Consider the following 25396-nt stretch of genomic DNA (forward strand, 5'->3'; position numbering starts at 1 on the left):
TTTTTTTTTTCTTGTATATTTGTTTTAGTTCTTTGTAGATTCTGGATATCAGCCCTTTGTCAGATGGGTAGCTTGCAAAAATTTTTTCCCATTCTGTTGGTTGCCGATTCACTCTAATGATTGTTTCTTTTGCTGTTCGGAAGCTCTTAAGTTTAATTAGCTCCATTTTGTCTATTTTGGCTTTTGTTGCCATTGCTTTTGGTGTTTTAGTCATGAAGTCCTTGCCTATGCCTATGTCCTGAATGGTATTGCCTGGTTTGTCAAAGATCAGATGGCTGTAGATGTGTGGTGTTACTTCTGAGGCCTCTGTTCTGTTCCATTGGTCCATATCTCTGTTTTGGTACCAGTACCATGCTGTTTTGTGTAGACCTGTAGCACAGTTTCAAGTCTGGTAGCATTATGCCTCCAGCTTTGTTCTTTTTGCTTAGGATTGTCTTGGCTATGCAGGCTCTTTTTTGTTCCATATGAAGTTTTTAATGTGGTTTTTCCAGTTCTGTGAAGAAGGTCAATGGTAGTTTGATGGGGATAGTATTGAATCTATAAATTACTTTGGGCGGTATGGCCATTTTCACGATATTGTTCTTCCTAACCATGAGCATGCAATGTTTTTCCATCTGTTTGTGTCCTCTCTTATTTCCTTGAGCAGTGGTTTGCAGTTCTCCTTGAAAAGGGCCTTCATGTTCTTTGTTAGTTATATTCCTAGGTATTTTATTCTCTTTGTAGCAATTGTGAATGGCAGTTCACTCATAATTTGGCTCTCTGTTTGTTATTGGTGTATAGGAATGCTTGTGATTTTTGCATACTGGTTTTGTATCCTGAGACTTTACTGAAGTTGTTTATCATCTTAAGGAGATTTGGGGCTGAGACAATGGGGTCTTCTCATACAATCATGTTGTCTGCAAGACGATTTGACTTCCTCTTTTCCTAACTGAATACGCTTTATTTCTTTTTCTTGCCTGATTGCTCTGGCTAGAACTTCCAATACTATGTTGAATAGGAATGGTGAGAGAGGGCACCCTTGTCTAGTGCCAGTTTTCAAAGGGAATGCTTCCAGTTTTTGCCCATTCAGTATGATATTGGCTGTGGGTTTGTCGTAAATAGCTTTCATTATTTTGAGATATGTTCCATCGATACCTAGTTTATTGAGAGTTTTTAGCATAAACGGCTGTTGAATTTTGTAGAAGGCCTTCTCTGCATCTGTTGAGATAATCATGTGGTTTTTGTCTTTGGCTCTGTTTATGTGATGGATTACGTTTATAGATTTGCATATGTTGAACCAGCCTTGCATCCCAGGGATGAAGCCTACTTGATTGTGATGGATAAGCTTTTTGATGTGCTGTTGCATTTGGTTTGCCCAAAAATCTGAAGATTTTTGCATCAATGTTCATCATGGATATTGGCCTGAAATTTTCTTTTTTAGTTGTATCTCTGCCAGGTTTTGGTATCAGGATGATGTCAGTCTCATAAAATAAGTTAGGGAGGATTCCCTCTTTTTGTATTGTTTGGAATAATTTCAGAAGGAATGGTACCAGCTCCTCTTTGTACGTCTGATAGAATTTGGCTGTGAACCTGTCTGGACCTGGACTTTTTTTTGTTGGTAGGCTATTAATTGCTGCCTCTACTTCAGACCTTGTTATTGTCCTCTTCAGGGATCAACTTCTTCCTGGTTTTAGTCTTGGGAGGGTGTAAGTGTCCAGGAATTTATCCATTTATTCTAGATTTAGTGGTTTATGTGCATAGAATTGTTTGTAGTAATCTCTGATAGTAGTTTGTATTTCTGTGGAATCGGTGGTGATATCCCCTTTATCATTTTTTATTGCATCTATTCGATTCTTCTCTCTTTCCTTTTTTATTAGTCTCGCTAACAGTCTATCTATTTTGTTGATCTTTTCAAAAAACTAGCTCCTGGATTTATTATTTTTTTTTTGTGGAGGGTTTTTTGTCTCTATCTCCTTCAGTTTGGCTCTGATATTAGTTATTTCTTGTCTTCTGCTAGCTTTTGAATTTGTTTGATCTTGCTCCTCTAGCTCTTTTAATTTAGACTATAGGGTATCAATTTTAGATCTTTCTTTGCTTCTCATGTGGGCATTTAGTGCTATAAATTTCCCTCTAGATACCGCTTTAAATGTGTCCTAGAGATTCTGGTACATTGTATCTTTGTACTCATTGGGTTCGAAGAACATCTTTATTTCTGCCTTCATTTCATTATTTATCCATTAGTCATTTAGGAGCAGGTTGTTCAGTTTCCATGTAGTTGTGTGGTTTTGAGTGAGTTTCTTAAACCTGAGTTCTAATTTGATTGCACTGTGGTCTGAGAGACTGGTTATGATTTCTGTTCTTTTGCATTTGTTGAGGAGTGATTTACTTCCAATTATGTGGTCAATTTTAAAGTAAGTGTGATGTGGTGCTGAGAAGAATATGCATTCTTCTCAGCACCACGAATCCCAAATCTGTGGATTTAGGGTGGAGAGTTCTGTAGATGTCTATTAGGTCCACTTGGTCCAGATCTGAGTTTAAGTCCTGGATATCCTTGTTAATTTTCTGTCTTGTTGATCTGTCTAATATTGACAATGAAGTGTTAAAGTTTCCCACTATTATTGCATGGGAGTCTAAGTTTCTTTGTAGGTTGTTAAGAACTTGCTTTATGTATCTGGGTGCTTCTGTATTGGGTGCATATATATGTGTGTGTGTGTGTGTGTGTGTGTAGTGTATATATATATATATATATATATATATATATATATATTTAGGGTAGTCATCTCTTCCTGTTGCACTGATCCTTTTACCATTATGTAATGCCCTTGTCTCTTTTGATCTTTTTGGTTTAAAGTCTATTTTATCAGAGACTAGGATTGCAACCCCTGCTTTTTTTTTTTTCTCTCTCTCTCTCCATTTGCTTGGTAAATCTTCCTCCCTCCCTTTATTTTGAGTCTATATGTGTCTGCATGTGAGATGGGTCTCCTGAATACAACACACCAATGGGTCTTGACTTTTTATCCAGTTTGCCAGTCTGTGTCTTTTGATTGGGGCATTTAGCTTGTTTATATTTAAGGTTAATATTGTTATGTGTCAATGTGACCCTGCCATTTTGATACTAGCTGGTTGTTTTGCCCATTAGTTGATGCAGTTTCTTCATTGTGTCGATGGTCTTTACCATTTGGTAAGTTTTTGCAGTGGCTGGTACTGGTTGTTCCTTTCTATGTTAATGCTTCCTTCAGGAGCTCTTGCAAGGCAGGCCTGGTGGTGATAAAATCTCTCAGCAATTGCTTGCCCACAAAGGATTTTATTTCTCCTTCACTTATGAAGCTTAGTTCCACTGGATATGAAATTCTGGGTTGAAAGTTCTTTTCTTTAAGGATGTTGAATATTGGCCCCCACTCTCTTCTGGCTTGTAGGGTTTCTGCCAAGAGATCTGCTGTGAATCTGATGGGCTTCCCTTTGTGGGTAACTTGACCTTTTCCTCTGGCTCCCCTTAGCATTTTTTCCTTCATTTCAACCCTGGTGAATCTCATGATTATGTGCCTTGGGGTTGCTCTTCTTGAGGAATATCTTTGTGGTGTTCTCTGTATTTCCTGGATTTGACTGTTGGCCTGCCTTGCTAGGTTGGGGATGTTCTCCTGGATAATATCCTGAAGAGTGTTTTCCAGCTTAGATTTATTCTCCCCATCACATTCAGGTACACTGATCAAACATAGATTAGGTCTTTTCCCATAATCCCATATTTCTTGTAGGCTTTGTTCATTTCTTTTTACTCTTTTTTTTTTCCCCGAGTCTTGCCTTCTTGTTTTATTTCATTGAGTTGGTCTTCAATCACTGATACCCTTTCTTCTGATTGATCAATTTGGCTCTGAAACTTGTGTATGCTTCGCAGAGTTCTTGTGCTGTGTTTTTCAGCTCCATCAAGTCATTTATGCTCTTCTTTAAGCTCATTATTCTATCAGTATTTTGCCTAACCCTTTTTCAGGTTCTTAGTTTCTTTGCATTGGGTTAGAACATGTTCCTTTAGCTCAGAGAAGTTTGTTATTACCCACCTTCTGAAGCCTGCATCTGTCAATTTGTCAAACTCATTCTTCATTCAGTTTTGTTCCCTTGCTGGTGAGGAGTTGTGATCCTTTGGAGGAGGAGAGGTGTTCTGGTTTTTGGTAATTTCATCCTTTTTTTGCTTGTTTCTTCCCATCTTTGTGGATTTATCTGCCTTTGGTCTTTGAAGTTGGTGACTTTCGGATGGGGTCTCTGAGTGGGCGTCCTTTCTGTGGATGTTGAAGCTCTTTCTTTCTGTTTTTAAGTTTTCCTTCGAACAGTCAGGCCTCTCTGCTGCAGGACTGCGGGAGGTCCACTCCAGACCCTGCTTGCCTAAGAATCACCTATGGGGGCTGCAGATCAGTAAGGGTTGCTGCCTGTTCCTTCTTCTAGTATCTTCATCCCAGAAGGGTACCTGCCAGATGTCAGCCAGAGCTCTCCTTTATGAGGTGCTTGTTTGGATATACGGGGGTCAGGGAGCCACTTGAGGAGGCAGTCTGTCCCTTATCAGAGCTCAAGTGCTGTGCTGGGAACTTTGTTGCTCAGTTCAGAGCTTGTGGGCAGGGACATTTGAGTCTGCTGTAACGGAACTCACAACCACCTCTTTTCCCAGGTGCTCTGTCCTGGGAAGGTGGGGCTTTATATACATGTCCCTGATGTACTGCTGCCTTTTTTCAGAGATGCCCTGCCCAGCAAGGAGGGAGTGTTAGTCACCATCTGCCTGCAGAAGCATTGCTGAGCTTCCATGGGCTCTGTCCAGCTGTTGTGTAAACGTCCTTGCAGTTTTGCTTACCAAAGTAAGGTTAGAACTGCCTCAGTAATGGCAGACTGCCTCAGTAATGGTGGACTGCCTTGGTAATGGTGGATGCCCTTCCCTGGACAGAGCTCAATCCTCCTGGGTTGAGCTCAAACTGCTGTGCTGGCTGCAAAACTCTCAAGTCAGTGCATTTCAGATTGCTGTTCTTTGTGGGGGTGGGACCTGCTAAGCCAGATCACCTAGGTCCCTGCTTTCAGTCCCCCTTTTTTCAGGGGAATGCGCAGCTCTGTCTTGCAGGCATTGCAGGCACCAGTTAAAATGGCCGCCCAGATTTGAGCAAGTTTTTGTGCTGGAAACCCAAGGTGCTTGTTGGCCAGTGGGAATCTCCTGGTCTGTGGGCCGTAAAGACTGCAGGAGAAGTGTAGTATCTGAACCAGAGTGCCAGAGTGGTCAGAAAAGCCCCTGATGGCCTCCATTGGGTAGGAGGGTGGGAACCTCCAGTCCGATGCACTTCCCGGGTGAGGCAGTGCCCCACCCTGACTTAGCTCGCCCTCCTTGGGCTATACCCACTGTCCAACCAGTCCCATTGAGAGGCATCTGGTACCTCAGTTGGAAATGTGGGGATCACTTGCCCTCTGCGTCACTCTTGCTGGGAACTGTGCTCTGGACCTGTTCCTATTTGGCCATTTTGATTTGAGTACACTTTCAGGGCATAGGTAGCCTGCAGCCTGCTAGGGTGGCTCCAGCTTGTAGGTCATTCCTTCTCTCCCTGGGGTATATTTCATGCACCCTTGGAAGGCCCACCTGAGCCCTATTTCATCCATCAAAACTCTTGAATCTCCCCCCAGGACTTCCCAAATTTTTCTCAGTATCACTACTTCTGCCCTACCCATCACCACCACTTCTACTACTTACTAAAGATTTCTTTAAATCAACTCACCTAACTCAATTAGAGAACATCATATTGCTGCCAAAAGTGGAAATCCAGTCTCCCTTGTCACAAATAGAGCATCTGTTAAAATCAACATGTGGCTGTGAATATTCTTTGTGGGCTTGTTTGTGGACAACCTAGAGTCATCCTGCATATGCCCAGGGTGGATGCGAGCAGCCCACTTGGGGAACTGCTGCCCATGTTCCACCCTGGGACATTTCTTCCTTTAGAACCCGGCCCCCTTGGACTGTTCTGGGCTGACCTCCCTGTCAGTGTTATGCGCCAGGCCTCAGCCTCCTGCCTCTTGTTCTGCTGCCCAGCTTCAGGCCAGGGAGTTGAGGGTTGTGGGCACAGGGCCAGCTGCATGAGCCAGATTGTGAGTGTGGGTGAGGCCCCCGCACTCTCCAAGCTTAGCCAATGAGTGGTGAAATGGAACTCAGAAGTCAACGAGGCAACTCATATAAAACAGTCAGCATGTGCTGGGCACGTGGTAAATGTTAGTGGCCACTGTTCTCATGAGGGCTGGTGCATGGCATGGCTCACTGAGCTGTGTGTGGGAGGATGCCCTGCAAGCCACAGCCACACTCATAATCTGTTGCCTGTGGGTCAAAGTTGGCCCTTAGGTATGTTTGGTTTGGGCTCTTCATGTGCTTTAAAAATTGTGGACTAGTTGTCAACATTTTAAAACATGGGCCTGCATTCCCAGTGCAGCTGGTGGCTTGAGGTGAGCACAGGCTGCCCCTTTAGACAGGACACATGGTCCCCATACACCACACTTTCCTTTTCCTGCTGCAGTACCCCAGTTGGGCTGCTCTCCTGTGCTGTCTGCCTGGCCCCTGTGGCCAGCTCTGAAACCTAAAGGGTTGGAACTTGTCATAGGTCTGAGCTACAGCAGCTACTGGGACTGCTCTGGAGAGCCTGGGAGCATCTAGACTGCCTGCCACACCTTGGGGTGGTCCAGGGACTTTCTCTGGAGGAGGGAGCTGGGCTACTACAAGGTGCCTGGCAGCTGTGCCTCTGCCACTCCTTGTCCAGGGCCAGGAAGCCTGACACCCAGTGTCCCCATTTCTCTGGTTTTTGAGCCTGCGGGGTTTGGTAAAATCACAACGGTAGGACAGCCTGCCTATATTGCTCTTCCCCACATTCAAACAAAACTCAGTATGGGCTTCCAGGGAGAAGCAGTGGGCAGCTGGGAGGTCTGGGACCTGTCCCACCACTGCTGCTTCTGTGAGGGCAACCTGGGGCCAGTCCTGCACCACTCCGGCCCTCAGTTATTTCCTCTGTGGAAGGGGGATAGGTAATACCACCTTCCTCGGCAGACAGTAAGGAGGAGTCAGTGAGGAAATCCTTGTGTACCAGCCCAGTAAATGCTTGGGAAACAGTGGCTGAATGAAGTTAAAGCTCTGAGAGACCTCTGATGTGGTCCTTCAATGAGTTCTTGACCTTGGACACATTCCTCCTCTAGCCTCAGTTGTATTCCCCAGGGGCTCAGGGGTATAGCTGCCTCAGACCCTGTACCTTCCACTCTGTCCCTAGCAATTGGCATGCCTGTGCATGTGTGGGCATGCTAGGGGAGATGGGTGCCTGTCTACAGGGCTCTGGTAAGGCCCACATAAGCTAGCAATGCCACCTGCACAGGCTCAGTCCTGAGCACCTCACCCCCACTCTGCTCTAGTCTGCTCATCTCCATCCTGGGATATCCCATTCTCCTGGAACTTGGACCCCACAAATCACCACTGAACCAGTCCACTTACAACATGGCCCATGAGGTCTTCTGGAGTCTCCATCAGGCTGCTAAAGGGGAAACCCCAACCTCTTCCAGCACTTAGGTATCTGGTTCCCCTGCACAGCCTCCCATAGCCCAGCCACTCTGGGTAGCAGTGTTACCTTCTCTCCTGGGCAGAGCCACGGACCTTTCTTCCTGGAACAGCTCTCCCCAGGCTGTCTCTCTACCCTGCTCCAAGATGGAACTCAGTACTCCCTCCTCTAAGAAGGTCTCCTCCTTAGCTAGGCTCTGTGCCTGGTCTTCCTGGGGCTTACCACTTTCACCAGAGATCCAAAAGAACAATATTAGTTTGGGAGCAGAATCCAGCCTCCACAGCATTTTTGAAGTATTTGAACTACTAACTCACCTTTAAAATAGGTCATTTGACATACACTTCCGAACTTCTAGTTTGTCTTGAAAAGCTGGAAGACCTCTCTTTGGATTCCTACCCTGTAACAGTGGGCTGGCATGGGCCTGTGTTGTACCCCGGGCACACCAGCTTCTCTCTGTCACTGCTCGTGTGCTGCTTCTTTTACCTGAGACTGGCTCCCCTCATTTCTGTCACCTGCCTGTCCCTTGAAGGCATCTGTATCTGAGTCTGAGCCCCTCCTGTCCCAGCCCTATGGCTCCAGTACCTCTGACTCAGGGCCTGGCCCAAGGCAAAAAAGGGGATGGTACCCACCAGATGCTGGCTGATGCCTGCCAGGCCAGGGCACAGCCACCTTGCTTTCCTCCTCCAGGAAACCCAGCATAACACAGAGCCAGGAACTCAGGCTCTGCACTAGACTGCCAAGATCCCTTCCCCGGTCCAGGTGCAGCTCAGCTGCATGGCTTCATACAAGACATGTAACCTGTCTGCACCTTAGTCTCCTCATTTGAAACATGGAAACAGGTTTGGTGTAAGGGCCAAGGGACTTCATGTAACAGAAAGTGCTTAGAACAGCGGCCAGCACAAAGCGAGGTCTAAAGAATGTTCACTATTTTTATTCTTTACCCAAATCACCCCCACCCCATTCACTGGGCACACCTTCCCCATATTTACAGAGCACTTATTATGCCCTGGACTCTGTTCCAGGGGTGGGAGTCCAGCATTGTGTGAGTTACCTCTGCAAGGGTGACAGGCTTGTAACCAATAGATGAACACAGGGGAAAGTTTTCAATAGTGCTAGGTGCTAGGAGGGCAGCATAGCAAAGAGACAGAGGGATGGTGCTAGGGTCAGGGGTGCACTTTTGGAAGGACTGTTAAGAGAGGCCAGAGGAGGTAGTGTGGGAACTGGGGCCTCAAAGGCAAAGAAGTCTGAGGAACAGGGGACAGGGCTCAACTTAGGTCCTCCAGGAGGCAGGAAGAGGCTGGGGACATGGGGGCACCTCCAGCCAAGGCAGCCTGCCATCTCAGGGAGGTAGCAGGTGACTGCCCAGCACAGACCCCTCTGCCTGCTCCCTTGTGTGGACAAATGAGCTGGCTCAAATTTCCCTCCAGGGTCTGGGGAGTTGAGGAACCTGGAGGGAGAAGAGTAGGGGTTGCTTTTTCTGCTCTCTCTTTCCCTTTTTTTTTTTTTTTTTTCTTAAGGCTCATCCTAGTATGGCTCTGAGACTATGGAGAGAGAAAGGGCAAGAGTTGAGAGTGGCAGGAATTTATGAGCTCAGAGTGCAGGCTGCCTTTGGCAGAGGTAGGGGGAGAGGCTCCTTTTGGCAAAACAATATTTAATTTTTTTTAAGGCAGCTACAAAGCCATGATTAAGCTTGGGGTCCTAAAACAAGCCCATAAAATCGAAAAATATTTATCTGGAAGGGTGGCAAGTCTAATAAAAGTTTTATGAATGTTTTACAACTGCCCTGTCAGGAAGCTGGCCTCTCACTCACCTCCCCCTGTCAAAAACACACCACACACACAAATGCGTGCACACACATACGCAGACATACACAGGCGCAGGCGCAGGAGCACCTGCATGGAGCCGAGCCCACACAGCTCCTGCTGGTGCTGTGTCCACTAGGCGCATACAGGCTGTTCTGAGACGAGGGCATGGGGCTGCCTTTCCCTGAACGCTCCCCCGTCTGCTGAATCCTGGCACAGCGTGTCTGCCCTGGGCTGCTGGCATCCAATTTCCCATGACATTTGCTTCAAGGTCTGAAGGAAGTCTGATCTGAGGCCTTGGATTTCTCTCTACAAGCAGCCCAGAGGGGCTTACAGACAGGTCTTGATGGCCTGGGCTTTCTTCTTCATAACAACCCCAGGAGCTGGGCACCATAGCCCCATTCTAGAGAGCAGGAGACTCAAAGAGGCGATGGCCTTGTCTGAGGCCACCTGGGAAGTGGCATCACAGAGCCACATTCAGGCCTGTCTTCAGTGTCTCCTCCTGCCCCGAGGTGGTGGATGGTGTCCTCACGTGGCCCAGTGCAATTCCTTTCCACTGTTCTTCCCCTTGCTCCCTGCCACCCCAGCCTCAGACCCTTCTGCTCTTTCTTTTTCCCACTTCAGGGAAAGGAACACCTTTGTGCAGACCTCTCCCATAATGTCCTCCTTGCCGCCCTGTAGTCTCTAAACACCGGGCCAGGTCTCTTAGATGCTGCTTCCTTGGAAGTGCCCTGAATTTCCTGCAGGCTCCACGAAGATGCCCGTTCTGTGTCAGACCTGCCCTCTTCCTCCAATGCCCACAGCTGCACAGAAGCTCAAGCTCCCGGGCCTGATCAACTACCCCTTCCATGGAAGCTCTGGGAAGCAGGCCTCTCTTGCCACCGAATCCTAGTCTGAGCTGAGGGTTGGCATGCAGAGGCAACTGATGCATGAATGTGCAGACCTGGGGCTCCAAACCTGGTGCTGCAGATGGCCACCCTGTCATTGCTCAGGTCACATGGAACTCAGCCTGGTCTTGACCCAAAGCCGGTTCTTGCCTCCACCCAAAGCCTGTTCTTGCTTCGTGAGACATCATCTTATTGCCTGGGGCAAGGCGCAGCCCCAGAAGCCAGTTTCCAAAACTTTGACCTGATCATTTAATTCAAGCAATCAGCAATCATTGCTTTCCAACAATAATAAAGACAACCACTCAGGGAGAGGGCCAACTACATACCAGCCACCCAACCCATTCATCTCTACCTGCTTCCCAGTCCTTCTTCACAGGTTGCAGAGCTGTGAACCAACTGCCATTCAAACTCAAGGGTGTCTGACTCCAAGTTATGGATATGAGGTGGTCTCTAGCAGGAAATCACATGGAACAAGCGAGGGACCTGGCTTTCCAACTTAATGCCTAGGTTTCCCTTCACTCCACAGCAATAAACAATCAGAAATCCCAGCTCCACTCTGCTCAGGGGAAGCCTGAAGGATTCCTGTCAAGGCCTGATATTTTGGGTTGATCCTAGGCCTCCAAGAAATCAGTCTGAGCATAAACTTCTGGGGAGAAAGTGGCTCTGATAATCAGATGGCTGCATCCATCAACCTGATGGGAACGTGGGTCAGGTAACACAGCACTGGTTAGGGAGAGGCCAGCACCATGGCCTGGCAGGCCCCCCTCCACGTACAGGTGCCCATGTCCTAGTACCAGGCAACCCTACTTGCCTAGAGAAACCCTCATATTCTGCTCTGCACTGTGGAGACGTGGACACAATCACCCGACAGGTCACAGCTGTACAAATTGGTTAATCTGGACTATGGGATAGCGTACACCAGTCAAATGGAGTCAACCAGAACTGCTGACTAGAACAGCAAGTTCCACAAAGAAAACAGCAGTGTTCTAAGAACACCTGGATCAGTGTGAAACCAAGTACATAAAATGTAAAGCACGCACGAACCCTCCAGGCTGCTCCAGAGGCCACCCTGCACAGGGAAAGTGTAAAAGCCACACATGTGTGTGAGGTCGCCAGTCGAGGAGAGTAGGGCAGGGGGTTTGAGCTGTACATTTCACTTCCCCGCAAAAAGAGATGGGAAGGGTGTGAAGAGAGATTGAAGCATGTGAGAAAAAGTTCATGTCTGGTTGATCTTGCTGGTTACAGGGCTGGCTGTCTACTGTACTCTGTATGGTGAAACTTTTTCATAGTTGAAAACAAATTTTTTTTTTTTTTAGAAAATCAAATAGTCATGAAAAGAGGACAGGAGATGGTGGAGGTAAGATGTAAAGGCCCCAGGTGTGGGCACCTCTGTCTAAGCATGAGGCTCTCAGGGCCCTAGCTCTTGTCCAGTGGGGATCGGGGTGCCTGTCTCAGGCAGTCGTCACAATAACTGGCACCAAGTACCTTGCACCCAAAGCACCTGAAGTCCAGCCAGGGCTCTGTGGCCAGGCCTGCTGTAGACACCCACTAACGACATGAGGCCAATGATCGCACCTTGCTCCCTACACCTTACATGCCAGCCTCAGAAGCCATGGGTCAGTCACCCAACACACAGGGACCGAGTCCCTACTATGTGCCAACACAAGGTGGAGCAAGGCCTGCAGCGTGGTCAGAGAGGCTGGCCACACGACTCATTCACAGGAGTTCCTGGGCATTCATCTACCTTTGCGATAAAAATGCAGTGGGTGTGTAGGGACAGCTGACTTCATCTGGGGTGAGGGTGGGGCTCCTGGAGAAAGCTCTGTGACCCCAAGAAGACACTCCTTCCTGGAAAGCCCTCAGTTTCCCTTTTGTTTGTGTACTTCCTTCTCAATCATTCCCAGACCACAGGGCCTCCGATTGCTGCCAGGAAAGATACCCCTAGACAACCTTTTCCTAGGGGCCCCAGAGACATGACAGCCACAGTGAAGACCCTGGCACCACCCTGTGTGACATGGGACCATGCCCAGGGAGAGGCCAGCCAGCAGATGGTTTCTGTCCACTGCCTGTGTTTACATTAATTGCAGATATTTTTAACGTATTGTGTTACTCCATCCATCTTTGTGAACGGTCCGTCTTGTAAAATTCTTTTAATTATGTTATTTTTTCTTGCCTATCTTCATCATCTACAATTATTTATAATATCATTGTCTTTGTTTCAAATGCTGGGTATAAACATTGTTGTAACAGTTCTTCGATGGGGTTCATATAATTTTTACAATTGCTTTGAAATGCTTCAATGGCCAAAGTGGGGAGGAGGTCGGCTACTCGTCCGGGGAAAAAAGGACACTCTGAAGTGCTCTCTGCACTAGGTAAAGGTGCTCCTCCGTTAGGATGGCTTCCAGGAGAGCCTGGCTCTGCTGGGGCGGTCCTGTGCTGGGTGGGGGTTGGCAGCAGCTGGCTGGCTGCTGGATTAGGTTTCAGAGCTGCCGTCCCCACAGACACTGGGGTAAGATCCACAAAGGGCAGCGGCGGGCTAAGATGCTCGGGAGAAAGATGGATGGTTTGTTTTCATTTTTATAGGGATTTTCTGAAACCTCAACTTTCACCCCTCACCTCTCTTCAACTCTTTTCTCCCAACCAAGCTGTTTTCCAGAGTCTTCCTGGTTGACCAGCCAGCCATGTGGGATAGAACCCAGTGGAATGCCCAGGACTACCTGTGGAGAGTCTGCCTTTACCTTAGGGGTCACAAGTACATCCACGCTGCCCTGACAAAGCTGGCTTCAGGCCCCTCTCTGGGACGGGAGTGGGATGAGCTGTCTGGAAACAGCCAGCAACTTGGAGAAGCCGGCTGTCAGAGTCAGGCCGGCCTGTAGCTAGGCCAGCAGCCAGCATGGGGGTGTCAGGCATAGGAGAAAGGGCTGCATGAGTCCTGTGCCAGCTTTCCCACACTGGCCAAAAACTCTCAGGGGCTCCCATGGTCAGCTCACCAGGCCCTCAGACCACTAGTACCACCACTGTCCACAAACATCCCTCCATCCTAGTCTCCTCTGCCCAAACACCCTCAGTGGCTCCCTGCTGCCTGGAGGTAAGCTCACCTCCCTCCTTGGATGGTGTGCTAGGCCCTGGGGATGCAGTGGTGCACAGATCCAACATGACTCCTGACCTCGGTGGGAGGTCACAGGCTGTCCTCGGATCTATCAAAGAGTGACTCTTCTTTTAAGGTTCTGAGAAACCTCCCCTACTCCTCTGAATAGTGGCTCCCTCCTGCAGGGTCTCAGATGGAGAAGGGCTGATGGCGTGCCCACCCCTGATAGGCCCTGGGTCTTGGCTCTGGGTTTGGGACTCAGCACCGGGCCAGGCACAAAGGGCATCTGGAAGAGAGATGCAGGTGCTACGGAGGACAAAGGCCATCTTGGTAGAGGTGCTTCTGGATTGCACAGGGTTGGGGTGACGAGTTTACACTATAGAGATCTGCAGGTCAGAATCTAGGAGGTACTCTAGTCCCCAGGGTAGGAGCCTGAAGTTGGAAATTTTGGCAGACAGTCATAAAGATGCCAGGCTGTGAACTGCACCCTTTTCTCCACTTATCTTCTTCTTCTGAATCTCGTTAAAGAAAATTGGATATGGCAAAATGGTTAACTTTACTAGTTATCAAAGAAATGCAAATAAAGATGCTGAGATGTCATTTGCCATGCAGGAAGTTAGCAAGGATAAATAACACAGGGCAGCCTGTGCTGGTGAGGGGTAGAGAACAGACACCTTCACCCACTGCTGATGGAAGTATAAAATGGTACTGTACTTTTGGGAATCACTTTGCCAGAAACTCTTAAGAACCTTTTAAATGTTTGTAATGTTTTCATTTTAAAACTTAGAACAATTCAGCTTCTGCGACTCCATCTTAAGAAAATATCCTACATATTAAAACAGAGATTTATAGACAGAGATGTTCCCAGCAATGTCATTTATAAGAGGTGGAACATCCACAGATGATTAGGTAGCTCATTAAGGCCTTGGCAAGGTTGGTCACTGTTACTCTGCAACTAAAAACAATGGCCACAGGACGGTGGTGCTGAGTGTTACATGCTGAGTGTTGCATGTGCTTTTACATTTTACTGGACATTTAGACCTTGGAGCATCCCCAACCTAGGACACATCCAGTATTTGTTTCACAGATGAGGAAACTAAGGCTCAGCGAGGTCTGGTTACCTGGGTTGTAGACCTTGTAAGTAATGGTGCTGGGATTTAGACCAAGCTCTGTCTGAGCCCGGAACCCAGGCTCTTAATCACTACATGGTTCAACTTCCCTTGAAGACTGCAGAGTAAAACGGTAAAAGAAAAAAAAAAATTTGCGTAATAAATAATAATTGAAAAAAACAGACACAAAATTATATACATTATATAATCTCAATTACATAAAAAGAAGGCTTTGCAGAGAAAAGACACAAGAAACTAAGTCAAAATATTAATAATGGGACTATGGGATACTTATTTTTATTTTTCTCTAACATGCAAATCTCCTTGAATGAGTATTACTATTATACTTTTAGTTCTTAAAAAAAGTTTGTGAGGTTTTTTTCAAACCAGTTTAGATGGAAACATGCCTGGGGCCAGGCCCTGACCTGTGTGGGAGGTTGTGCTGCTGCTGGGGCAGGAAGAAGCCATGGGGCTTTCTGAGGCCAGAAGCCTTCTTCCCCCAGGTGACAGAGGGAAATTAGCCCACAGGGTGAGGGTTCCTCAAACCCCTGGGTGCAAAACAATAACTTATTCCTGCCACAGGTTCTGACATTAAATCTTTCCCCTTTCGCAAGGATCATGAGATACTGCTGACTCTGCAGAGACTTCTGAGTCCCAGTTAGGCACTAGTGAGTGAATCCTGATATGCTCACTGCTTGGCCAGAGGGGTCATTTTTCCACTACACAAGTCAGTGTGCCAAGGGTGATAAGGATGAATGATGCATTTGCAACTAGAATGGTCACTGTTACTGGGGAGAGGAATAGTTTCCAGTGGCTGAAGGGACAGGGCCCTTCAAATCCCACCATGAATACATCTGACAAAACACAGCTTAACCTGGGACCTGGCAGCCAATGGGGGAGGGACCCTGGAGACACTGGGAGACTCAGTCCGGCCGTCAGCCAAGAGAAGCTCACCTCTGGGGAAGAAGCCCCAGCAGTCCAGAGAGCTCTGGGCAAAGCTGGCCTAGGATGCTAAGGGGCCCTGGGGAGGGCTGTGGCTGAGCAGGTTAGCGTGATGACAATGGCAAGGCCATACCAGCGCTGAGAACAGTCCGAGCAGTGCCTAGGCATACCTGCTTGCAGCAAACACCTGCTGTTTCCACCTACTTTTTGTGACAGCCCCTGGTTTTCCTTGGGGATGCGGGGTTGCAAAAGGGTGCATCTGTGGTGCCAAGGGGAGCACATAATCCAGGCTGGCCAGAGAACCGTGCATAGCCCAGGCTGCCACGCTGGTTTGGGGATGGCGTGGTGATCTAGCACATAGATGGGGTTACTGGGAAAGAGGCACCCTGCCACACTGGACATGCAGATGGAAGTCCACTTATGGAGAAGCCTGCCTGGGACAGCTGCCTGGAGGAGGGCAGGACTGAGTCCTGGGATCAAGCACCACCTCTGAACTTTCTCAGGCACACTGGCCAACTGAGGTAAGGTTCCGTCACCCACAGCTGAGACTTCAACTACCCCATTTCTGAGTCCCACCTAGCCTAAATAAAGGGTAGTGTTTATATAAAAGGTGTGTGGTGGAGCTCACAGGGGTTTGCCCACTCACTCACTCTTCTAACAGTGAGCAGTGAGCATGTGCAGGCCATGGACCAACACAGCAAAGACCTTCTCTTGGAGTAGCTCCCAGCCCAGTCATGGGATGAACATGGACCCACTTGGGATTCAGAGCTCTCTGTGCAGGGAATGGAGTGGCCGATGTGGCACTGGAAGAGGTGGGCACAGGAGGAGAATGGTGAGAACCTGCCCCATTTGAGAAGGGTAGGGAGCCTTCTTGGAGGTGGCATCTGAGCTGAGCCCAGAGCACCCAGCACAAGTGGCAGAATGAAGGAAAGCTGCTGTGGGCTGCTGCAGGGCTAGGGCTAGAGGGTGGCCTATGGCCCAGAGGGACAGAGGGAGGGGAGGCAGAGAAGGATGGCAGGAGGCTGACTGTGAAGCATGCCAAATGCCATGCTAAGAGGGCACTGTTATGGAAGTTTCTGAGTATAGTGCCTAACATGGATTTGTGTCCATGGTGAGGGTGGGCAGGAGGTAAGGAACTAGTAAGCAACAGCCGCATGAAGTGAAGTGCTCACCAGACAGACAGGTGCCAGAAGATGGTACGTGAAGAGGCAGTGCCTTTACTAATCTCCAGACAGACACAAATCCTCACCACCAGACCTCAGCCTATGCCTGACCCCCCAGGGACTGTCCGCAGCCCTCGTGAAGAGGAAGAGAAACACACTCAGGCACAGGACAGTTCTAAGGGTCCAGGCACTTGGTACACATTTTCTTACTCCACTATTACAACCCTGAAGGCAGGGAGGGACCTCTCCTTTTTTATATAGGACAAGGAAATTGCAGTTTAGAGCTTTTCTTTAACCACCCCAAAGGCTGGGCCAAACCAAAATGGGAACTTCTGGAATTCATGTTGGCCCTTAGCTCAGGGCCAGGTGGAACAGATGGACAAAAATGAGAACCGTCAGAGTCAGAGAACACAGGGCTAAGAGTATGCGCTCCAGTGCCAGATGTCCTGGGCTCAAATCTCAGCTCTGGGGCCCAAGAGCTGTGTGACGTGGGGCACCATCCTTTACCTCTCTGTGCTTCTGTTTCCTGATTTACAAAATGGCAATTTCAATAATTGTAATTCCTTCAGGTTCATTGTGAAGAGTAAATGATATTATCATATATAATAAGCTTAGAAAAGTACATGGCATATAGTGAGAACTATATTATTGTTTTTCATGCATTTTTTAAAAAACAATTTCTAACTCTGATCACTGAATGATAAACATAGAGGAAAATCACATCGTGGTGAAACTTTTGACATTCTCTTATTCAGTGTGCATTTATGAAGCCACGACTAGTGTCAGGAACTGGAATGAAGTCCCCAATAGAAATCTCCCCTACTCGTTCACTGATGCAAACTAGAGAAATCGATCTGAGAGTGAGTGTGCGCTGACCGAATGGTCCACACTCAAAGGCTGATGATGAGAAAAGCTCCAGGATGACTCTGAATGTTGGCTATAATAATGAAAAACAGTGGAAAAATTGTAGGTACCCGACCAATGGGAGACGGGGAGGTAAGCACGGTCTGCTTACACAAGTTGACAAGCGCAGCCCTTGGAGGGGAGGGGTAAATGTGAACAGCGGCCTCCAACGAAACCCCAAGGAAAGCAGTGGTGTGACCCTGGGGTCTGGTGTAGTGTCATGCACAAAAGAGCCCCACAGTGGAGGACAGCACTGGGCACTGATGGTGCATCTTCAGGTGCTGGACCCTGGGTGGGCATTTCATACTCATGGTTTCCAACTGCACCCTCCACAGCTAATGATAAACGCCAGCTTGGCCCTCCCATGCTGCAGAGGGGAGTGCAGCTCAGGGAGGCAGAGGGGCCGATCCAGGTCTCACGGCCAGTGAAGGAGGTGGTAATGATAACTCTCATTCCCAATCCTGAGCCCTTCCCAGCCTCACTAAGTGACAAGTGGAAAGTGTTGGAAGGAAATGGAACCAAAAGCCCCTTGGGATGCTACTGAGGTGAGGAGACTGTGGGTGACTTTTTCCCCAGATTTTTGAGCTTTCTCTGTAATGGGACTGAAATTTTGTGGGTGAGAACTGGCTTAAGATAAGCACATGATAACTGGATCTCTCTGGTTAGTCCCCACCAGAGCTGACTCACCCCAAGGATGGGAGACTGGATGGATAGAGCCCTGCTGGGAAGGACTGGATATAGGCACTGGTCTGCATCTGTGAGGAGGTTGTGTGTGGATAGCAGAGCTCCCTGGACATGCACATGGTGACTCCAACCTTTGAGCCCTAAATAAACACCAGGTCACAGGAGCCCCAGCTAGGGGTTGCTCACCAACCGAGGCTTGCTGCAGCTGTAGGTCCCTGCTCACTACCTAGCAGCAGTGAAACTCACCAGCCCAGGGTTAGGTCCTGTGTGGGCCACAGAGGCTCCTCGGAGACAGGTTCCAGGAGTGGCCCTGGCTGCCTGAGCAATCCAATGGTCACCTGTAGCTCACTAAGTGCCATTCTAGACTCAGCTGGCTCTGTGGCCAGATGAGAGCCCAGGTGGAGGAGGCAGGCAAGAACAAGGTGGGCCCAGCACTCACACAATGGGTGCCAGGTTCTCTCACTCATCCCTGCCTGCCTGGCTCCACATTGAATGGAACTCCACACTCCACTGGCTCACGGTTCTCAGAAAAAAAATGGGGTAACATCCTGGCTCCTCCTCCCTTTTTCAGCTGTGTGACCTCATGCAAGTCATTCCGCTTCTCAGGGCCTCATCTTGACATTTGCACAGTGGAGATCAGTGAGCTGTTGTTCAGGAAACAGCCTTGGGACTGCTCTGTACATGGTTCCTACAGGTACAATTACAGGTGTTGTTATTATGACTCCCCTGCCTCCTCCTCAGGCTGGAAGGAAGCCAGGAACAGCTCAGAGGTTTCATGGAGGTGACGTCTACAGCAGCAGAGGCTGGTGAGTGCCAGACCTCACTAGGTGCAGCTCTAAGCATTGCCATGAATATCTTGTTTACTCATGGTCAGGGGCCCAGCACCCTTTGCCCTAACCTGTCTGTCCTGGGAAGCGCTGCTGCGCTGTGGTCGCCAAAGTCAGTGTGGTGTATCTGTCAGACCTTAGGTGAGTGACGATCTACTAACAGTGAAAGAACAAAACAGTGGATTTCTAGAAAGCATCTCAGGTAGTCTGGCACACAGCAGGAGCTAAATGAACATCAGCAGCAACAGTGATAGTAGTGGCAGAGTGTGCTGGAGCATCCCATCCTGCCCAAGGCCCTCTGCACTGCCAGTGCCTAGCCAGGAAGGGGGTTTCCTCCCCTTGCTAGTGACTGTGATGACCAAACCTCTCTGAATACAGGGTAATTGTTGTGGCGAATCCAAAACATGGGAGAATTTGAGGCAGGGAGTTTCTCACTGCTGGCACATGACTTTGAAGGCTTCAGGGTTTTTAGGCCCCTTGACCAGCTGCCACGGCAGTCCAGGGCATGGTGTATCAGACACAAGTCCACAGAACTGCCCAAGCCAAAATCATCCACGATAGAACATGGGCCAGCCTCTGATTTCTGGAACTTTCTCTCAGGTATGTAAGATTGCTGGTTGTTTGCTAAATTAAGACTTTCCGGAGAGACAGTACTTAGCTTATCACAAGTTCCACTTTCCACTGCCTAAAATGTTAATTGTTTCATCAGTTTACTCTGATGACTTTATTTAGATAGGATAACTGTGTATGGAAAAACAAATATTTTCCCTAAAATTACAAACTGGCAATTCTGGAAAGGTTTAGAGATTCTTATGCTAAGAGAAATAATTCCCAAAGAAAAGTTGCATTCGCTGTGTAAGGGTCAGTAAAGATCCTGCACTCCTGGTCTGCACCAGGCTGGACAGAGCCTCCCTCCTTTGAAGGCTGCTGGGCCCAGAGCTCAGGGCCCCTCACCACTAAGCACATAGAGGCCTCAGGATGGATGAGGCACTGCATCCCTCCCCTAGCCCCTGCAGGACCACTCTGTTCTCTCTTTCCCCATGGCCCTGTAGCGCCCCCTACCATGGGGCTGGGACCTGGGGGCATGCCTGGGCCCTCCTTGCTGGCCAGAGGCTGCCCAGGAGGCCAGGTGTAGAATCTATTCTGGACACCACCCTCCTCATTCCACACCCCAACAGGTGCTGGGTGCATCCTGCCCATCTGCCCTTCTCCCCATGCACCCACTGCCTAGCCTCAGGCCTCAGCTTGCCCCCACCAACCAGCTGCCAGACAGAGCTTTCTGCCTTCTTCCCTGCACATCAACCACTAGTTCCTCCTGCTACCTGCTTAGGCCAGAGGTTCTCAAATGCGGGATATTTTGGTCCCTCAACTGAGACATTTGGGAATATCTAGAGAAGTTTTTAATTGCTGCAACTTGGATGAGGCTATACCTAGTGAGAAGAAGTGAAGGATACCTACAAACACCCTGCAGGGCACAGGGCAGCCCCACAGCAGAGGATGGTCCAGCCCCAGTGCTGGTCTAGCAGTGCTGATGGGAATCCTGTCTAGACAAAGGCCAGACAAGCGTGGAGGCCAAGGCCTTTCAGGAGTAAGCTCCTCCTCCTCTCCTCCCTATCCTCCTCTCCTCAGGGCTGCAATTGAGATGAACAACAAGGAAGCTCCACAGGATCTCAACTGGATTTCATGTAAGACTCTGGGTGAGAAAATGAAGAATTCCATTGCTTAAAAAAGAAAACAAAACTGGTTCAAAACCATCATTTTAAACACACCAAATGAGTTAGTAACATATATAACACTTATAACAAGCAACAAATATTAGTTTCTATTCAATAGTCCCAGAATATGTCATTCTTTCCATTCTCTGTGCCCTAGCACACTCTGTTCCTTCTATCCTGAACACCCTTCCTCCCTTTTCTCCCTGGGGAAACCTCCTCGCCTTCAAGACAAGCTCAAGCCTCACTGCATCAGTGAAACTTCCCACCTTTACTCTGGAAGGGAGCAGTCACTCCATCCTCTTTTTCCATGGCCCTGCAGGGCCCCTACTATAGTGCTTGCTCCTTTCTGTAATCATCTCCATCCAAATGGTGCCCCCTGAGATGGGCCTAGAGCCAGTCCTCTGTGCTCAGGTCTGATGCTGGTCATAGGAGAGGGCAATGGCTGGAACAGAGCTGGGTTGGGGAGGGAGGGTGGGCAGTTAGGCTAGGGGGAGAAAGAGAAGGCTATGGGGGAAGTAGCAGCTCCTCTTCTCCCTCCACAGGCCCTGACTTAGCCCTGTGGGGATACAGGAGAGAAGTAAGATATCCAGGGACCAGGCCCCAGAGAGTTAGCTCGGCCTCACTGCTGCCAGACCAGGGCCTTAATTGTAACTTCCCAAGGGACCTGCTGATGCTCCTCCTTCCAGGCCACAGAGGCATCCTGCATGGAACACAGCTGCTGAGCTGTGATACAGGTAGTGAATGTGGTCCACTGCATTCCCTCCACACAGCAATCTCTGGCCCTGAGCTCTGTCTTCATCGCCTCATTGAACCTTCTAATAACCACCTTCACCAGTGGTCAAACCTAGCATTGCCTACGATGGGCAGCCATCCAGATGGGACACCTGAAGGCCCTGAAATCACCTCTGTAGAATTCCTTCCAAATTTGCACAGCCTGAACCCAGTCACGAAGAAACATCAGACAGACCCAAAGGGGGCACTGGGAAACAGCCGATCTGGGCTCTTCAAAACATCAGTGTGGTAAAACTATTGATAACAGCATGAGTGCAGCTGCTGCCTTTCACTGACTCCCCAGCCATGGAAAAGTTCCTAAAAGACACTATTGGGACAGTTGGGGAAACTGAAAATGGACTGTATCCTAGACAACGTGGCATCAGTGTCACATTTCTCCAGTAACAACTGTGTTGTGGTTCTGTAGGAGAATGTCCTTGTTCCTTGGGGCCACGTGCTGAGGGTGCAGGCACAGTAGCAGCACCAGGAGGAACCCTCAGCCGGCTCAGCACACACACACAAAGCAGATGAGACAACATGGAGCAATCTTTGAAGCCAAGAGGGCAACACTGCTCAATAAGCTTTCCACTCTTCTGAGTGCTTGAAGTTATTTACAAAGCTGGGAGGAAGAGTCCTCAAAATAACCCCTCTTACTGATGAGGAAACTGGGATTTAGAAAGGGTAGCATTCTAGCCAGGATACCAACCCCAAGTCTGGCTGCCTCCAAAGCTCTTTCTTTGAAGGTACCCTGCTTCCCACATCCCACTGTGGGCTGAAAATGTCAAGTGTGCACAAAACTAGCCCTGCCAATGTCTCTCAGTAAAATTTAATTTGGTCCTGGCAGGGACAACTCTCCAGGCAGCTGGCTGGTGATGCTGATGAAATCCCAAGGACATGTTATTGGGGTTGCCTCAGAATCTGCTCCAAACAGAGCCTCCAGTTGCAGCTGGGTGGTTAGAGAGAGCACATTTTAAATGAGAAGAAAACCAGTTTCATTTCAAACCCCAGAGGAACACACAGCCTCATAGCCCATTGTCTGAGGGCCTGTTATTTATGGGATCATAACAATACCCACAACCTCAGGGCTCATCATGTCCCATCCCTTTGGCACCAGGATGCATTTTCACTTTTGCTCTGTGCTAGGTTTCCAGAAGCCTCCCAGATAAATGGAACCATGGGTGATGTCCACTTCCATCGAGGACTCCAGGGTCTGGTGGGCCAGTCATCCTTTGGGCCTCATAGTGCCTTTGGGAGAAACAGGGAGATAGCCTCCTCTTGAAGGCTGCAGTAGGAGGCGGAGGCAGCACATTAAGGACCTGGTGCCAATACAGAGACCAAACATTGTGGCCCAACTGGGAATTGGGAGATTTCATGTAAAAATACGGATATCCAGACTTTCTTGAAAAACTGGAAGTGCTGATGCCATTGTGGCTATGCTACAGTCCAGCAACATGGGCGTGGAGCTGGCCGGGCCCAGCCCCATGGGTTTTCAGGCCTGGACTCCGGCGTGTGTCAGGCTTGCGTGGTGCAGGCAGATGAGGGGAGCAGCTGGCAAGTGCCTGCAACATGCTGGGCATCCTTGCACACTGGTTTACTCCTCACAGTCCCTCAAGACAGGATTGTTACCCCCATTTTATCAGATGAAAACTGAGGGCTCCAAAGGCAGTGTGCTGACCCAGGCCCTTTGGAAGGACTAGCAACAGTGAGAAAGCTTCTGGGAAAGTGGCCCTGAACAGCAAGGCTGTATTTAGAAGGACATCAGTCAGACTGATTTAGAACCCAACCGAAAGACGTCATTTCACCATAATTATCCTTTTAAGGCCCTGCCTCCAAATATAGTCTCATTCTAACGTCTGGGGGTTAGGACCCCAGCTCAGCTCTTGGCTGAGCTACCACGTCCAGAGAGTGATTTTAACATGTGCAGTTTTCATTGTTGTTCTCTTGTTTTTAAAAACTCCTCTTTCCTAAAACATCACAGAAAACTTCATTTCTTGTTTGTGTTGTGGACTGTATTTTTATTTTTTATTTTTTATTTTTTTTGAGATGGAGTCTTGCACTGTCACCCAGGCTGGAGTGAAATGGTGTGATCTCGGCTCACTCCTACATTCAAGTAATTCTCTTGTCTCAGCCTCCCACGTAGCTGGGATTACAGGCATGTGCCACCATGCCCAGCTAATTTTTGTATTTTTATTAGAGATGGAATTTTGCCACATTGGCCAGTCTGGTCTCCAACTCCTGACCTCATGTGATCCACCTGCCTCAGCCTCCAAAAGTGCTGGGATTATAGGTGTGAGCCACTGCACTCAGCCTGTGGACTGTACTTCTGTGCCAAATGCAACCACCATCTGCCATAACGGGCTATAGCTGGAGACAGGACACACTCCAGGTGACTTTGTATAAGAAGCTATACCCAGGATCTAGGCTGTGGTGGTACCATCCTGGCCCAGCCCAAGGGCATCAGGCCACGCACAGACATATGGCTGGCTTCATGGAAGTCCTGAGGCCCAGCTCTCCCAGTGGGTGGTGGGAAGAAGAACCATTAGGCAAATGATCGCAGGAGGCGGCTTTTCAGCAGAGCCCCAGCCTGAGCTGAAGTCAGCTCATGTCACCATTGCAGGGCTGCCTGGCATTCCAGATGAAATGGGTGACAGGAAAAGGCGGTCTTACTGCAGAGCTGGTTTCTTCGGATGCCTGATGGAACCAGTGATATGGCGAGGCAGGCAATGGGGCCAGAGCACCAATTGTGGTGCTTCACTCATTTCTGGGTCTGGTTTCAAGGCTATCTCCCTCCCTGTAAGGTGGGAAGGGGACATAAGTCGATATCTGGCGGCCTAAGGACGGGCGCAGTAATGTTACAGTCTCATAGCATTCCTGAGGCAGGCCCTGGGAAACAGGATGTGGCTCTTGCTTACAGGCACAGGAATCCATACAGTGGGTGTCTGGGTCGATGCAGAGGGGATACTCGGGGTCAGCAGGAGCAGCCTGAGCAGCACTGATGTGGCACCCTTACCTCTAGGGGCACTGAGATTCCAACTCGTCCTCAGACCCCAGTGCAATGCCACTTCCGAGAGAAGCCTTCCCAAACCCAGACTTGGTCAGGGTCCTGCTGTAAGATCTCATGGCATTGTGTACCTTCCGTGCACAGCATGCATGTGGCTGCCAATACACAGATGCTCAGGAGAAAATCTGCCAGTGCCAGTGTCCTTACTGTTACAGGCTGAACTGCGTCCCTTCAAATTCATATGCTGGGGTCCTATCCCCCAGACCTTAGAATGAGACCGTATTTGGAGGCAGGGTCTTTAAAGGAATAATTAAGGTGAAATGAGGTCTTTAGGTTGGGTTCTAAATCAATCTGACTGATGTCCTTTTAAATACAGATTAGGACACAGACACGCACAGAGGGACAGCCATGTGAGGACACAGAGAGAAGGCAGACGTCTGCAAGTCAGGAGAGAGGCTGCAGGAGAAACCCACCCTGCAGACACCTTGATCTTGGACTTCCAGACTCCAGAACTGACAGGAAACGAAGGCCTATTGTTTAAACCACCCCATCTATATTCTGTTATGACAGCCCAAGTTGACTAGTACGGTATGGTAACCAAACTGTCAGTCCCATGAGCACAGGGGTCATATGGGCTGTGGCTAACTGTGGTTTTTCTAGAACCCAGTACAAAGATGATGCATAACAGGGGCTCAAAAGCACATTGTTGAACAGAGAAGTGATCAGCTCTGAATTCACAGGGTACTGGGACTGTGCTTTATTTGAGCCACGTGTCCAGAACCGAACACTACGTCTGATAACAGAAAAACACTTGCCACACAGAAGACTTGGTGCTTGGAAAAGAAGAGCTAGCTAAAGGCAGGGTGACTGTATGAGTGCCAGAGCCCTCCTGTCTTCTTTGCATTTGGTCAAAAGCAAGAATTATACCTTTCCCTCCTGATTGAAAACAGAAGCCAAATCACAGAGGCATCCCCCAGA

The 25396-nt window shown here is 48.7% G+C and overlaps 1 protein-coding gene across 2 annotated transcripts in view; it reads right to left on the reverse strand.

The window, feature by feature from the left end:
• EEFSEC (eukaryotic elongation factor, selenocysteine-tRNA specific) overlaps positions 1-25396 on the reverse strand; it is a 268729-nt gene that overhangs the window by 19337 nt on the left and 223996 nt on the right. Inside the window, exon 7 of one of the 2 annotated variants that reach the window (XM_074404165.1) lies at positions 1345-24208. The exons of the other annotated variant lie outside the window; for it this stretch is intronic. Coding sequence (XP_074260266.1) covers positions 24081-24208 — 128 coding nt within the window. The 3' untranslated portion in view covers positions 1345-24080. Of the gene's footprint in view, positions 1-1344; positions 24209-25396 lie in introns of those variants that run through there. 2 annotated transcript variants of the gene reach the window in all.

The sequence above is a fragment of the Saimiri boliviensis genome, chromosome 8, assembly GCF_048565385.1.
Source record: "Saimiri boliviensis isolate mSaiBol1 chromosome 8, mSaiBol1.pri, whole genome shotgun sequence".
Classification (NCBI taxonomy): domain Eukaryota; kingdom Metazoa; phylum Chordata; class Mammalia; order Primates; family Cebidae; genus Saimiri; species Saimiri boliviensis.